This window comes from Mus caroli, unplaced genomic scaffold (genome assembly GCF_978045245.1).
Source record: "Mus caroli unplaced genomic scaffold, Mus_caroli_1 scaffold_9, whole genome shotgun sequence".
Taxonomy (NCBI): Eukaryota; Metazoa; Chordata; class Mammalia; order Rodentia; family Muridae; genus Mus; species Mus caroli.
The window spans coordinates 119388614-119403318 of record NW_028227264.1 but is presented as its reverse complement, the minus strand read 5'-3'; the positions used below and the strand labels follow the sequence as shown (position 1 = coordinate 119403318).

At 44.4% G+C, this 14705-nt stretch overlaps 1 protein-coding gene across 10 annotated transcripts in view; it reads right to left on the bottom strand.

Annotated features, from left to right (window-relative positions):
• Positions 1–14705, bottom strand: part of Grip1 (glutamate receptor interacting protein 1) — a 639981-nt gene that overhangs the window by 265072 nt on the left and 360204 nt on the right. For 5 of the 10 annotated variants that reach the window (XR_015048471.1, XR_015048472.1, XM_029482634.2 and 2 more), the window contains exon 1: positions 11352–11609. The exons of the other annotated variants lie outside the window; for them this stretch is intronic. Coding sequence is in view for 3 of the 5 variants with exons in the window: in XM_029482634.2 (XP_029338494.1) it covers positions 11352–11577 (226 nt within the window). In the remaining 2 variants the exon portion in view is untranslated. Of the gene's footprint in view, positions 1–11351; positions 11610–14705 lie in introns of those variants that run through there. 10 annotated transcript variants of the gene reach the window in all.

Below are 14705 nucleotides of genomic sequence, written 5' to 3'. Positions count from 1 at the left end.
CAAACAAAAACTAGGCTTACAGGAAGCCCAGCGGGCAGTGCAGGCCTGGAGTGCTAGCCAGTTGGGAGGCAAATCTTGGAGCAGTTGAACTTTTTCCACAAGTAGGGTTGGAAGAAGGTAAGTAACAGAATGGAGAATGGAAGGATGGGAAAACCACAGTGTTCTCCACACAATCAAACTGAGGAGTTTGCAACCTTGCTTTTCAGCAGCTAGTCCTCATTCTCTTAGCCTCTGCCTCTGCCTCTGCCTCTGCCTCTGTCTCTCTGTCTCTGCCTCTCTCTCTCTCTCTCCTCCCTTTTCACCTCCCCTCCCCCTCATCCCCCTTTTGAGAAAGAACATTGTCTGTCCCAGTGTCCCTATGTTGCCAGCAGTGTGGTCTTTGAATGCCTCAGCTTCCTGCCTCTCTGCCTGAAGACTGCCTGAATTACTCCCTATGTTGCCAATGTGTTTTTTGAACTCCTCAGCTTCCTGCCTCTGCCTGACAACTGCTTGGATTACAGCATTTAGCTACTATCTCCTCAAAGACCTTCCTGGGTAAGGAGATAGGAGGCATCAGTTTACCCTAGATAGTAAAAGCAGACACGTCACATGATGACAAGACATGCCTTCCCATAGCCCTCTGGACAGTCGTTCTGGATTACGCTGCTACCAACTGCCAGGAGTTGAAGACTTCCTACTGGTGGACCAGCAAACAAGGTAAGCATGGAAATCAGTCAGCAACCGTGCCCTTCAATGTTGCTGAAGCTATGCTAGGGCTTAAGCTGTGTTCCCAGACCTGATTAAGGAGTGGACACGGGCGTGTGTGACTTACCATTTTAAATCTATATCTTACATACCACAGTGTGTACATCCAAATGTGTGATAATGCATTGCATGCATCTTTGGATTATACCTGACAGGAATGCTGCTGATAATTAGCTTAGGTGCTCGAGGAACGTGTTGCCTGTTCCACTGGAGTCTAGCAGGGCTTACAGGTTACTTATAATATTTTATTATTGCTTGAGGATTGTGTGTGTGTGTTTGTGTGTTTGTGCATGTGTGTTGGCTAAATATTCCCCTCAATCCATCCCCTCTAATTCTCCCCCTATTGCTTTGATGACTTTTCTCTCCCAATTTCATGTGCTTTTCCTGGGAAAAAACAAAAAAAAATCAAAATAAAAAAAAAAAAAAGAAACAAAAAAAACCAAAAACCAAGCAGCCAACCAATCAAACAACACCCCCATGTTCTGCCCGTATGTACATGAGTGTGGACCATCTACAGAAGCATGATGACGTCTCAAGGGCTGTTTGTGTCCTTGAAGAAAACAAACTCTCTCCCTCAGCAGCCATCAGTTACCATAGTTCCTCAGCTGGAGGTGAGATTCCATCCATGCTGAAATTCTGTGTGACTTAACCGTGGGGAGATCTTATGCATGCAGTCGTAGCCTTGCGTTCATGTGTACAAAGGCCCCGAGGTATCGGAGAACACTTTGGCTCATTCCTCTTGCAGGGGGGAGGGTATTATATACACACCCCACTTAAGGCTGGTCCTCCACAGCCTCTTAGCTTCCACTTTGCCATCTACCACACAAAGAAGCCTTTCTGAAGAAGGTTGATAATTGGACTTATATGTGTGTATGTTGATAAGTGCTTTGGAAAGAGTTTTGTGCCGTGTCAATTTAGCAGAGCAGAAATAGTAGGTTTTCCTCTAGTGACTGCTATCTGTTCAGCCATGAGTACTTGGCCCAGGCTAATTGTGCCAGGAAAGAGTTCCATTTTGTAGAGCTGGCCTTAAGTCAAGTTGGTTGGTTGCTCCCGCAACATCAGTGCCACTATTACATCAGTGGGCATATCCTATCAGGTTAGTCATTGTTTGCAGACTATAAGGCTCATAGTAGGATAAGAGTTATAATTCACTGTGTGCTCTGGGAGTATATACACTACCTTCCAGCACTGTAGAAGCTAGCCAGCAGGAAAGGGGCTTCTAGGTTGGTACCAGCTTGATTTCGCCATCTGCAATGACAGACTCAAGTATGCACAATAGGCTCTCATGGTCAAATTCTGATGGGGAATCAAGAGCAGTGGCAACAGCCTGAAATGTTTGTTGGACGGGTCTAAGGGAACCCTTTGATGAACAAGTCAGAAGGGGTTCTGGAACAGGCAAAACGTTCCTCTAGCACCTAAGCTAATTATCAACAGCGTTCCTGTCAAGTATAATCCAAAGAAGTGTGCAATGTATTATCACACATTTGGATGTACACACTGTGGTATGTACACACACACACACACACACACACAGAGTTTATTTGCATATATATCTATAAAGTTGGGAAGTGGTTACAGTAGTGGGTTCCCACACAGCTTTCTCTCAGGGCTTGAGTGTTAGTTGTCCCTCCTCTGACCTGCTCTCCCATCCTCCACCTCACTCAGCCAGTTTTGCTCTACTCTGAGGTTTAATGACTTCACCCATACCTGGTGCTGCTATAATTTGGCTTTGGGCTCCTCAAAATCAACCAGGCAGCTTCCCTGGTTGTATGAGTCTTACTTCTTCCTCCTGGCTCTTAAGTCCTCGGCTTCCAGCTGAAGTAAGCCCTATCCTAAAGGCTTAGCCTGCACTAAGCTCCCTGGACAGTTAGGTCAGGGCTCCCAAACTCTATACAACAGTGTCACCTAAGGAATTCAGCTAACAATTTTACAGTATAGTCTACCACCCCAGACAAATAAATCATAACCTCTACACACAGTTATTTTTTAAGCTCTTGGGGGATTTCAGTGCAGAGGGATATTTAGAAACTCTTGCATTAAGGGTCTATAAAAATACAAGTTTGGGGGCTCTTTTATTTACTAATAAAGTCAAGCTAGTTAAGATCCTTCGCGTGTTCCTGTGCTTCCCGCAGCTGTGCGGGGAAGACACTTATTCTCCTGGCCTTCCCTACCTCTGCCTGCACCCTGTGCTGCCCTTCACCCTCACCTGGCTTATTTTGGTATAGGAAATGTCACTCTTCAGTTTTCACCTTCCAATTTGTCTTTACTCAACCTCTTCCTTCAAAATAAACAAACCAACAAACAAGCAAAGCAAGGCCAGATCCTTCCTCTCCAGGAACAACATTGTCTGTGACACCATCATCTACCTTCTCGCTGCCACCCGCCCAGACGTCCACTCCCAGTCTTGCCAGTAGGATGCAATGGTCTCACATTCTTAGGGGGGCACCTAACATTCTCAATTTGTCTTGGGCAGGGCTCCTCTGCTGAAGCTGCTCTCTCACAGGTCAGTAGTGACCGACTTACAAAGACACCTCTCCTTTTGCTCCTTCCTCCTTTGTCTTTGGATCGTATAGCTTGAGAACATGATTTCTCGCCCTAAGTTTTATTTTTATTTACAATTTATTTTTATTTATTTATTTATTTATTGCTTAGGAAGCAGCGGGTGAGTGCATAGGTTCCGTTCCCTCTCATTCCTTAGGAAATAGGTATCAGCAAACTTGAAAGTGAAAACGTACAAATATACCTCCACACAGCATCAAGGACCCTTTCAGGGACGCTCCACACTATACCCTTCACTACCCTGAAAAACCAGAAACAACCTGGGCGTGCACACCATAATGTAATGTATCATTACATGATGCATCATAATGCAACCATTACGTAATGGTATGCCACACACAGAATTAAAGTAGATACACAACATGCACAAGAGTGACTAAGAATAAGGAAATATTTAGGGGAAAATATACTACAATGCTTAGCGTAATTTTAAGTCTTACTGAGAAACACATGGATTTGAGCCCCCCGCCCCCCTTCCCCACGCCTGGCTTTATGGCAAGCAGCAACAGCCTGAGGTCCCCATTGATCCAGGGACCAAGGTCAACATTTCTCTCTTCATCAGAGAGGTGACCTAGCATTCTCTAAGGTGCTATGTGGGACTAACACTGGGGGGTGGGGTGTTTTATCTTTGGGTTAAAGATGATGTTGGAACTTTAGTAGCATAGCTACAAAAGAAAGTTTTCAAACTCTCTTCTTCTGTAAATAATGTAAAGCAAAGAGTAAAAATTTTCTGTATAACATCCAAATCTCACGTAGATGGGACAATACTGTTAAGGGATTAACATAGAAGATGGAATCCAAATGTGGTTACTGTCTTTTAAATAATAAAACATTTCAGAATCCAATTATTTTCTAAAAGAAAGCATGCCTTTTCCCTCAAAATTTCAGATGATATGAAATTATTAAAACCTGTATTTCTGCCAGAAGGAAGTTACTTTTACACGAAAATAAATGTTTAAAATGAATTAACCCCAATCTTGATACAGTTAATAATCCTGAGGCCATGTAGAATAGTTTGGGCATGCATGTACAAGCGTGTATGTGTGTGTGTGTGTGTGTGTGTGTGTGTGTGTGTGTGTGTGTGGTGTGGTGTGTGGTATGTGTATGGGTGTGTGATGTGGTGTGTGTGTGATTGTATGTGTATGTGGTGTGTGTGTGCATATATGCATGTATGCATGTGTATATATGGTGTGTGTGTATATATATGTGGGGTGGGGTGTGTGGTGTGTGTTTGTGTATGTGCGCTCATGTGTATGTGTGGTGTGTGTGTGTGTGTATGGTGTATGTGGTGTATGTATGCATGTGTGAATATGGTGTGTGTGTTCCCTCAGACCAAGTCTCTCTCTCTAGTTCCAGGACTGTCCTGCACTCTTGATTCTCTTGCCTTGGCCCCCCACATGCTGGCCTTTTAGGTCTACTTCACCACCCACAACAGACAGTATCTACGTGTTGTTTTAATGTTCAGAAAGAAGCCGAGACTCATGTGGATGATTGGCAGGTTTTGCTGTGTCCTAGCAGCAGAGAGCTCAACAGCCTCACACATCTTCTGTATCTGCATATTCCCTTCCCCTAGTCCATGTAGAGTGGGGGAGGGGATTCCTGAAGCACTGCTCTGGGTGGTCTCCTTTGTGGTTCCACTCACAGCTCCATAGCTCCCTTCTTTCCCTTCCCCCCAATAGAAAAGATAACAGCAAAATGGAGCATGGCTTCTTAGCTCTCTGTCTCCTCCACATCTTCCCATCTTAAGAGACGTCCCTCAACTTCTCTAACTGCTGCTTTTTCTAGTGTAGCATTGCTATGAGCGATCGCTGCGTTAGTCTGCAGATGGCGTCTGGAGTAGTAACTGGCTGATAGTAGGTACTTAGTAGGTGTGAGCTAATATGACGTCTGTTCTTCCTCTTAATCATTTCCCTCTGAATGAGACAGATAAATTGAGTACCTATGTTAAAGTGCTCTCTCCCTTGTTTCAGTAATGGGCCAGGCTTGTCATCCTTGTCAGCTCCAGTCATCTCAGCAGGAACAGAAATCCCTTTTGTTCACATGCAGATGATTTCATATAACGCACTGCTGAGTATTGCACCTGATGGCTGATGGACGGATGCTGCCCCGAAGGAGGAAAGCATTTCCAACACCAAATTCCTGTTCACAAGAGGGAGGCAAGGCAGGCACGCCGCTATGCTCAGCCTAACCTGTTTTATAAAAGGAAAATCTCAGGCCACTAGGGAAAAAATTGGTCCAAGCCCTCTTCCACCAAAGCCTCTCAGAGACGAGTCAGAAGCTCGGCAAGAAATCTCTCCCATACAGCCAACTCCATCTCAACACGAGTAAGAACGGCAACCCATGACCAGGATCTTGTTGCGGAGTTCTCCTGTTCCCATGAGGCCTCCCTACGTGTGTGCCTCCTGCCCTAGCAAGGGATCAAAGCTTAAGTGAATAACACATTTTGTGAAGCGTTTTCAACTGTGTACAATTTTTTTTAACAGTTGGTAAGATAGAAGGCAAAACAAGTTAAATGAATTCCCTTTAAAAGTGTGTGCGACCAGGTCACGCGTGCAGAGAGTTCCACTTGAGGAGAAGGTGGATACAGGCATCTCCCTTGATTACTCTCAGCCTTATTTTCTCCATCTCTCCTTGAATCTGGAGCTCACTAGGTTACAGTTGGTAAGACTAACTCTAGGAATGGTACCGCCTGTCCTTCCTTATCTCTCAGTTGTTATAAAAAAAAAAAAAAGACTCAGCTTTTTATAAGGATGCCGGGGATTGGAACTTGGGTCCTCACGCTTGCTAGGGCAACCACTTTACCAACAGAGCTGTCTCCCATCCTGCAAACGACTTCTGACAGCTAAGGGCAGAGGAGAAGAGGAGAGGATGTGTTATCAGGTGAGGTTTGAAAAGGGCGGGAACGTTAATGAGGTGGAGAGATCCAGGCAAGCTGTTCCAAATGGCAGGGTCTGACAGACAGGCCAGGAAGGGTTAGCAGAAGGGACGGGCGTGGGCCGATGGGAGAAATGAGAGTAAGCAGAGAGCCAGTCCTCTCCACCCAGATGATAATCAATTCTGAATCCTATCACAGAGTAGAAGAGGGAGCATTAAAGGAGAATGCTGAAGGAGTCATGAGACCAGACACAGACAGATGGGGAAGTGCAAAGGGGCCTGCACGGAGAATTTGAGCTTGTCATACAAGGAACCACTGCTCAGCCAACAATGATGCTGTGTGATGCTGCCCTCAATGGCTGATTCGGCTCTCCTTGGATCAAGAGGCTCTGCAGTTAGGAAGCTATAGCAAATGTTTTCTTTTACCAAAACAAAATTTCCAGTGGATTATTACTTGATTGGGGTTATCCACAGAAAATTAATTTCTCAATAAGGTTTTTTTTTTTTTTATACACTGGACAAGGGTCAGAGAGTCTAAGTCTAAAGAGACCTAGAGGTCGCTTGAATAATACTTCAAAAGATAACCAGGCACGCCTCGGTGAGACTGTCCTTGCAGGAGAGAATTAAGAACAAGATTGCTGGCTGTCTGAAGTAGTGGGGCTTCCGTTCTCCCTGGAGACAGGGCTTAGATTGATGTCTGACCTTTCAAGCACAACGCTTGCAGCCCTGGGGTAGGTGTCCTGAGCAAAGGAAGAAGAGAATCTGAGTGTGGTCCCCACATACCAGCTCCACACTCTGTTCAGAGCCAGCAGTCCAGGGAGCAGGAGAGAAGGAGTTTGAGAAGAAAGACAGTGAGGGCAAAAAGGAAGCAGAATACACAGCAGGGGACAGTTGGACATCGGCCAAAAGCATCTCCCTCGGATGCCCCGTTGGGATGAAGGTCAACAGAGCTGCCAGCGATCCGTTAATGGGACAGAGTCTTAGACAGTTCATTTTATTCCAGATCATATGTGTATTTGGGAAGTGAGAAGAAGTTAAATCACTCTGAAAATAAAATACCACATAGGTCAGATGAAATAAACAAACAAACAAACAAACAAACACCATTGGAAACTGTGTGAAGGCAGAGGGTTTTTTTTTGACATGAGTTTTGAGCTAGGAGAAATGTAGGGATATGCGGTAGAACAAAGAAAGAACTAAAACTGACCAGAGCCATGTCTCCTGGGGAAGGTCAATGCATATTAGTTAGCTGAAGGTCACCTCGGTTGAGTAAGGCATGGGACAAGGAAATGCCATAGTCAGCATGGCGTGAGGATGCAGGACTCTCAGCTAAAACCAGTAGCACCTGAGAAGGACACGGCGTCACACAACAGGACTGCATGCATACAGGGCCAGAGTATTTCAAGGGAAAATAAAAACATAATCGCCACAAGAAGCTTCTCTGAGGACACACATCTTAGGCACGGCGCCCCTTAAGTGCAAAGGTGGCATCCCAAGTAAGCAGCCATGCTGGCAGGTGCTCTGAAGCCCTTTTGTCTCCATTAAGGCAATTCCATTGTCATATGTTGCTGGAGAGCTGAGAAAGTGTTATTTTGGGATTTGGCTCCAAGGCTAGGGATTCTGTAGGCATGCCTCATTGCAGGGGGAGGGAGACAGAAAAGATGGCATGCCTCCTATAGTCCCCCATAGTAGGTGCCACAGCGCAGACAGTGGCTGGCCCTTTTGTGAGTCAATGCGCCTGTCAAAATGTGGGTTCAGACTTGGGGTCAAAGTTATTTTCTTTGATGATTGGGGACATGAAAAGGCAACTACACTGCACACACACTCACACACACATATTCACACACACACTCACTCACACACACACTCACACTCTCACACACATACACTCACACACACACTCACATATACACACACATGCACCCACACTCTCACACACATACACTCACACACACTCTCACATACACACTCACACACACATATTCACACACACTCACACACACACTCACATATACACACACATGCACTCACTCTCACACACACTCACACACTCACACACACACTCTCTCTCACACACACACTCTTTGTAAATACCTATCCCTTATTATCTCCATCTTTATTCATCTCTATATCCATTCAACCTTTAAACCAGACAGATTTCTCTGTCTCTCTGTCTCTCTCTCCCCCTCCTTCTATCTCTCCCTCTCCCTCTCCATCTCTAAATCTATATCTATCAGTTGTTTGAAGCCTTAACTAAAACAAAAATAATTCAATTTCCCAATCTGAGAAGCGCTAAGTTTACTTGAAATATGTACCCAACTAAGACTGCAGGGTTCCTGTGTCTATATGGATGGCTCAAAGATCAATCTAGAAGATACATATTACTATTATAATACCAATGAAAGAAAACTAGTTGTTATTCAATAGTATGTTGACTAGAAATGCTTGATGCACCTATGAAACACAGAATCCAGTTTCTACTATGAAAAAAAAAAAAACCATCAGTTCCAGGAACATTAGAGCTTCAGAGTAGGGATTTAATAAGTGGCTAACGGACGACGAACGCAAGGATGAAGCCAAGTACTAAAACTGTGGGATTGATATGCAAACTTTCCCTTAAATGCATCCCTTTCTCCTTAACTCTCCTTAAGAGAATTAAGAAACCATACAGGTGCCATATTGCTTTTTTTGCTAAGCAAGTTAGCCTCATGTAACAAGGTGGTTTTAGAGCCATGAAGCCAGCCTCCCTGCCCGTAAGATCTGGGTAAGAGTGAGGTAGAGTTCTTGAAGTATTTCCTAAGAAGGCCCAAATAATTAAATGCTCTGCCTCAGTCACATCCAATTCTTTTTAATAGACACTTCCTAAGTGTCTTCTATACACAAGACACCGTGCTAAGCGTCTGGAAAAGAGAGGATTGGGTTCAACCCTCAATGGGAGTAAGAGATGCAAGCATTTGGATACTGGGTGTGAGCCATGTGGACAGAGAGAATGGACAAGAAAGCAACCTCATTCAAAGATAGATCCCCCGGCATCCCAAAACATCCGAAAAGGGGAATTCAAGGCTCTACGTGCACGTGTTTGTTTCATTATTATAGCCTCGGAGAACGCGTGGCTGTGGGTGGATTCTGGGACTCAGTGAGTGTTTCTGGAACAACAGGTAGCACGGTTGGGTCTTGAACTTGAACAAGGCTGCACGTGATTGGCAAGGTGTGGGCTGTATCACTCAGGGGGTCTTTCTGCAAACATTTGAATATCCAGCCAAATACAGAGAATGGTCTCGTTAAGACAAGGGGATATCCAGGGAGGTTTTCATGACGAATTGGCAGTCATATACTAAAGAAGAGCATATATAAAGATTTTGGGAGCAAAGTGGAGTAGCCACTTGGAATAAAGGGATCCATACTCTCCCCAGTTGTCTAGGCATTTAGCAACTAACTTGGAAAAATGGTTAAATCTCTTTGCAATGCAGCAGATAGAGACTTCTGTAAGACTCAGGAAAAAAAAAGGAAAAAAAATTAATTCTACGAACTAAAAATTACTTGGATTCACTTCCTTCCTTGAATGTTGAACCTATAAAAGAATTTCTGATTCACATGAATAGACCTATTGTTTTAGTATTTTAAGACCATTAACCTCTCGACACCAAGACAAACAAGGGCCCAGCTAGGAAAAGAAGTTTTTGAATGAGATACCTGTCTTAGCTAAGTCTCTAACATAAAGGATAGCCTTTTAATCATGACTTGCAAACAGGAACAGTAAGTTTGTACCAACAGGAAAGGATAAAGCCCAACCTAATTTACAACCTTATGCTAATAGCCTAATTTGAAAGAGATAGCCTCCCCCCTCTTAAAGGCCATTGCGCTATCTCTGCTATCTCCGGAATTTTCAGATGCACTCAGTAAGTTAGTATACAGTATTTATTCTCTTTCCCGTTACTGATGTCAGGCCTATCTGTCACTATTTACTTTATGCTCATTCTTCTGCCAAATAAAATATTAATTGCATTTTTAGCTGCACTGCTGGTGATCAAAGAACTCTGATATGTCAGGCTAAACTGATAGAAATGGCGTCCATTAACATATTTATAGGTTCAGGGCTTCTAGAACATAATTACACCCATTAATTACTCGGCGGTACTTGATTACAGGCTGAAAATGAAAGGCATTTCCAGCCACCTCTTTCTCCGCAGACCAAAGTTTCTTCTTCAGTCGTACATGTTTCTCTAAAGATGTATCCAAGGGAAACAGGCCAGGGAAACTCGCCCTTCTGCATGTTTAGAAGGCTGAAACAGTAAAAGGAGCCATTCACTAACTTTGAAATAGAATGTATACAAGCAAACCAGATGGTACAACTAGGCTGACAAAAAAAAAAAAAAAAAAAAAAAGCACATTTGAAGTGTCACACAGATGTCACTAATGTTTTAGACTTCTAAGAGAGATGATTTCAAGCCAGTAAATCTTGAAGTGAAGGCATGAGGCCATGATTGTATTTTTACTTTCAAATAAACTTCTTCAAATATCACAGAGGACCAAATAATTTTGAATTTTCTAATGTATTTGGACATATATTTCTAACACACACACATACACACACACACAGGGTTGGGGGGAATATGAGAGAGAGAGAGAGAGAGAGAGAGAGAGAGAGAGAGAGAATGAACGAGCTAGTAATTTTAAAACTGTCCTGGTAAAAGGCTCATGAGATTTGAGGAATTAATAAACAATTATTCTGTGGACTGAGCAGCTGTGCGGGTCCAGAAGCTGCCAGCTGCATTTAGTATGTGTTCCACAGAAAGGACAGTCATGCACACTTGACTCCTCTTGACCAGATAATCAGCATGCAAAATGACGATTTCCCGTAATAACTTCAGCACCAGACCCAGACACATCTGCTTTTCAGCAAGGAATGAAGTCATTAAAAAAAAAAAATCACACAAGCTTCCCCCCCTCCCACACACACACACACACAATTTCAGCATGAACCCAGCCAGGATAAACCACCACAGACCTGGGGAATCCACCTATACAGAGAGATCTGTACATATTTCTCTGAGTTCTTTGTTGCCCGACAATAAACTGTAAAAGGCAGTCATATTTGAAAGTAACAGCCATTCGGCTGTGGTTCTGGGCTGCGGAGGCAGACGCACGGTGAAGGAGGAGGAAAAGTACCGTACCTTTGGTAAGTCGCCTTAGAATTTGACAGCGGCATTTAAAAGAGACAGCTATCATTCTTGCTCCCTGCTCTCTGGCAAAGTGTACACAGGGGCTCTGCTCTGGTGGCTGCAGCGGCGAGCGGCAGCATGTGAATTCCTTGCGCACATACCAGGAGAAAGGTAGTCCCAGTGGGGAGTGACAAAGCTTAATTCCTCTTGGCTGATGCAGAGGTCCGCTACATGTCATCTGGCAGAGCTGTGCCGTGCAGTTCACTACCACCACCACCACCACCACCACCACCACCACCACCACCGCCGCTGCTGCCAGTCACAGCCTCCTCCCCTGCTCCATCACAATGGCTTATAAAATAAGGCTGTTTCGTAGCAACAAAGCAGCAGATAGGAGAACTAGGAGGAAGCGGGGACAAGGCTGCGAGAGGAGCCATTCCATAAATCTCACACTAAGCACTGTGCAATGTATGCTATTTCAGGGTAAGGCTGTGCATTCTAGCCAGTGCGGGTCCCTCCACCCCTTGCTTCTCAGCTATGGGTCTCATGTCACAGGAAAGGCGAGAGATGCCTGCACTCTGACTTTACAAAGAGATGTGTGTATCATCTACTATATTCTTTCAACGGTGGCTTCCACGCAAGGTGAAGGAACAGGGCTCCCTGTGCTGAGGGACTGTAGTTTTGGCTAGGGATGAGAGGCAGATCTTTGATCTACCTGGAAAGGTCTGTTTGGCACTTTTCCGATCTCTAAGGGTCAAGGCAGGTCTGGTTTGTAGATGGGATGCAAGAAAGAGAGAGGGAAGGAGAGGGAAGGGGCTTGGGGGAGTTTGGTCAGTTGAGCAGATGGAGTTCCAAGCCCTTTAACCACTCAAGAAAAAAAAAAAAAAAACTGCCTTGGCTAGAGAGCAGTGTAGTCAAGACTGTTTCTAAAGATACCAGGAATAAAAGCGAGCACAGCCAAGTATTTCTATTTTCAATGAACCTTATTATACTGTTTCCCCACACAGCCCTCTCCTAAGCCATTCTCTCCACATGCAAATCTGGCCTGGGTTCTGCTCCTCGGAAGAGGAGGAAATTAACAAGCCCTTCCCAGCCCCATTCACAAACTGACAAGAGGCAGAGCTCATATCTTCATCTGCCAGCACCAGCCCTGTCAGGGCACAGTCACCAGAACCTGATATCTGCTGTGGAATCTCCATCGCACGCGAGACATCTCTCGTGGGAGCTAACACGGACGTGCGGTGGGGAGACATAGGTGGGTGGCCAGAAACGCAGACAGCCAACGTCAGTCGCTCACTCTGGAGGAAAGACACCATAGTGTGTAAGCTGCTTCCTTAACATTTTCCGGATACGAATTGGTCACCTAATGTTATTCTCCACTACTTCTGATTGATTTTTTTCCCCAAAAATAAGTCTTTTAAAGGCCAGTGAGTGAATGTGTGAGACCTGGCAATCTGAGATCCTTCCTCAGGGTCAACATGGTAGAAAGAAAAGAAGCTCATCTGAAGAGCTGTCATCCGACTCACACGTGCACACACACACACACACAACACACACATACACACACTCAAACATATACAATACACACTCACATACCACATACTAACACCCACCCACTCTTACACACTACACACACTCACACACCACACACAATCACACACATACACGCACACACACAATACATAAACACTCATATACACCACATACACTCACACAGACCTACCCTTACACACACTACACATACTCGCACACCATACAAATTCTCTCTCTCACACACATACACCCACCTATGCACACACAACACACCTACATATTCTTATACACATACTATACATACTCACACACCATACACACACTACACACACTCACACACACAACACGCTCTCTCTTTCATATACACACACTCACACATATGTGCACACACACACACAGTTTAAAAATATGAAAAGTTTTTCAAGCTGGATTCTAAAATAACTTGTACTATTTTTAAGCCCAGCCGTAGCATCTTCTCTCCATTCATAAATCTCATATCATCTTAAGCAGTTTCCATTCATCAGCAGGGAACGTAGATGTTTGCTCTTTGGAGTCCAACAGAAAAATAACCTATGTGCAAAACTGACCATTAACTGACTATGTGCAGCTGACCATTAACATTTGCATGAAAGACTTTTGAAAAGAACAGAATTCCCTTATCAAGGATGGTCTACCTGGAGCCACCAGCCATCTTTAATCAATGGGATTGATAGTATTAAATGGATTATGAGAGTCCTACGTTTTAAATTGCACCAATACCATCATTTTTAAAAGAATGATATCCATCATCACTTTTGTTCCTTTTAGGCCATCTCTAGCCTCCCTGGTATTTTTTTTTCTTCTAAATAGAAATAAACCTAGTTGCCAGAGGCTTGGATCATTACTTGATGTGAAGTGAATATTTATAGCTATGTCATTTTACGATCCTTTCCTGAATCTAACGCCTTTTCTAAAATCCAGGCCCTCAGAATATGCAGCTGTCAAATAGTATTAATACCACCTTACTGGGGAAGCATTACTGGGGAGCATTGCTACTCTAGTCCCTTTTATTAATGTCTATTCCGTTAAATCTCAACACCTTACAGGAATCTCTCGCCTCTCTGCTACTGTGCACCCTCAAATCTAACTTGCTCCTTCTTTAAAACTAAGATAATCAAATACTCCTACTTTCACTAGCATATCCAATTTTTGGGGGTTTTTGTTTGTTTGTTTTGTTTTGTTTTTAAGCCCTGCTTTGTGGTCCCAAGAAAGCTTCAGAACTAAGAAAGCATCCTGTGTCCCTAGCAGGAGACACTGCACATCCTGCAGCACTCAAAGGCTCCCAAGAGCCCACACTGAGGGCTGATCCTTTCTCTTTGGATTTTGTGACTCTAATCTTAGCCCCCTTGGGTTCTCCTCCAGACACGAGCTCCTTGTGAAAGGCCTTTCCTGGATGTGAGGAAATCTCCCCTATGGTCCTACCTCCTCACCCTGGGTCCTCTAGTGCCCAGGTAATTTCCTTGGGAACAATTCCTAGGCCAGAACATCTACCTAAGTTAGACACCGTGTCCTTTCTGCCTGACACAAACTGAGCCTCGGATATGAAACTGCGATGTCAGCAGAAAGCCTTCCTGAGATGCACCCCGCCCCCCACCCCCATCTCACAGCAAACTGACTTGTGGACCAAAGGTCTCACATGCCCAAGGCATCTGGTGGACATCATCCACAGCTTCCTGTCAGGAGCCCTCTGGACAGAGTGGCCCACATTTCTTGCATGTAAGTTTAATATAACCATCCATCTTTGGGTCCTGTTAGCACTCCCTGCCACCTGGAGTGGCTCAACCTTCAAGGTAG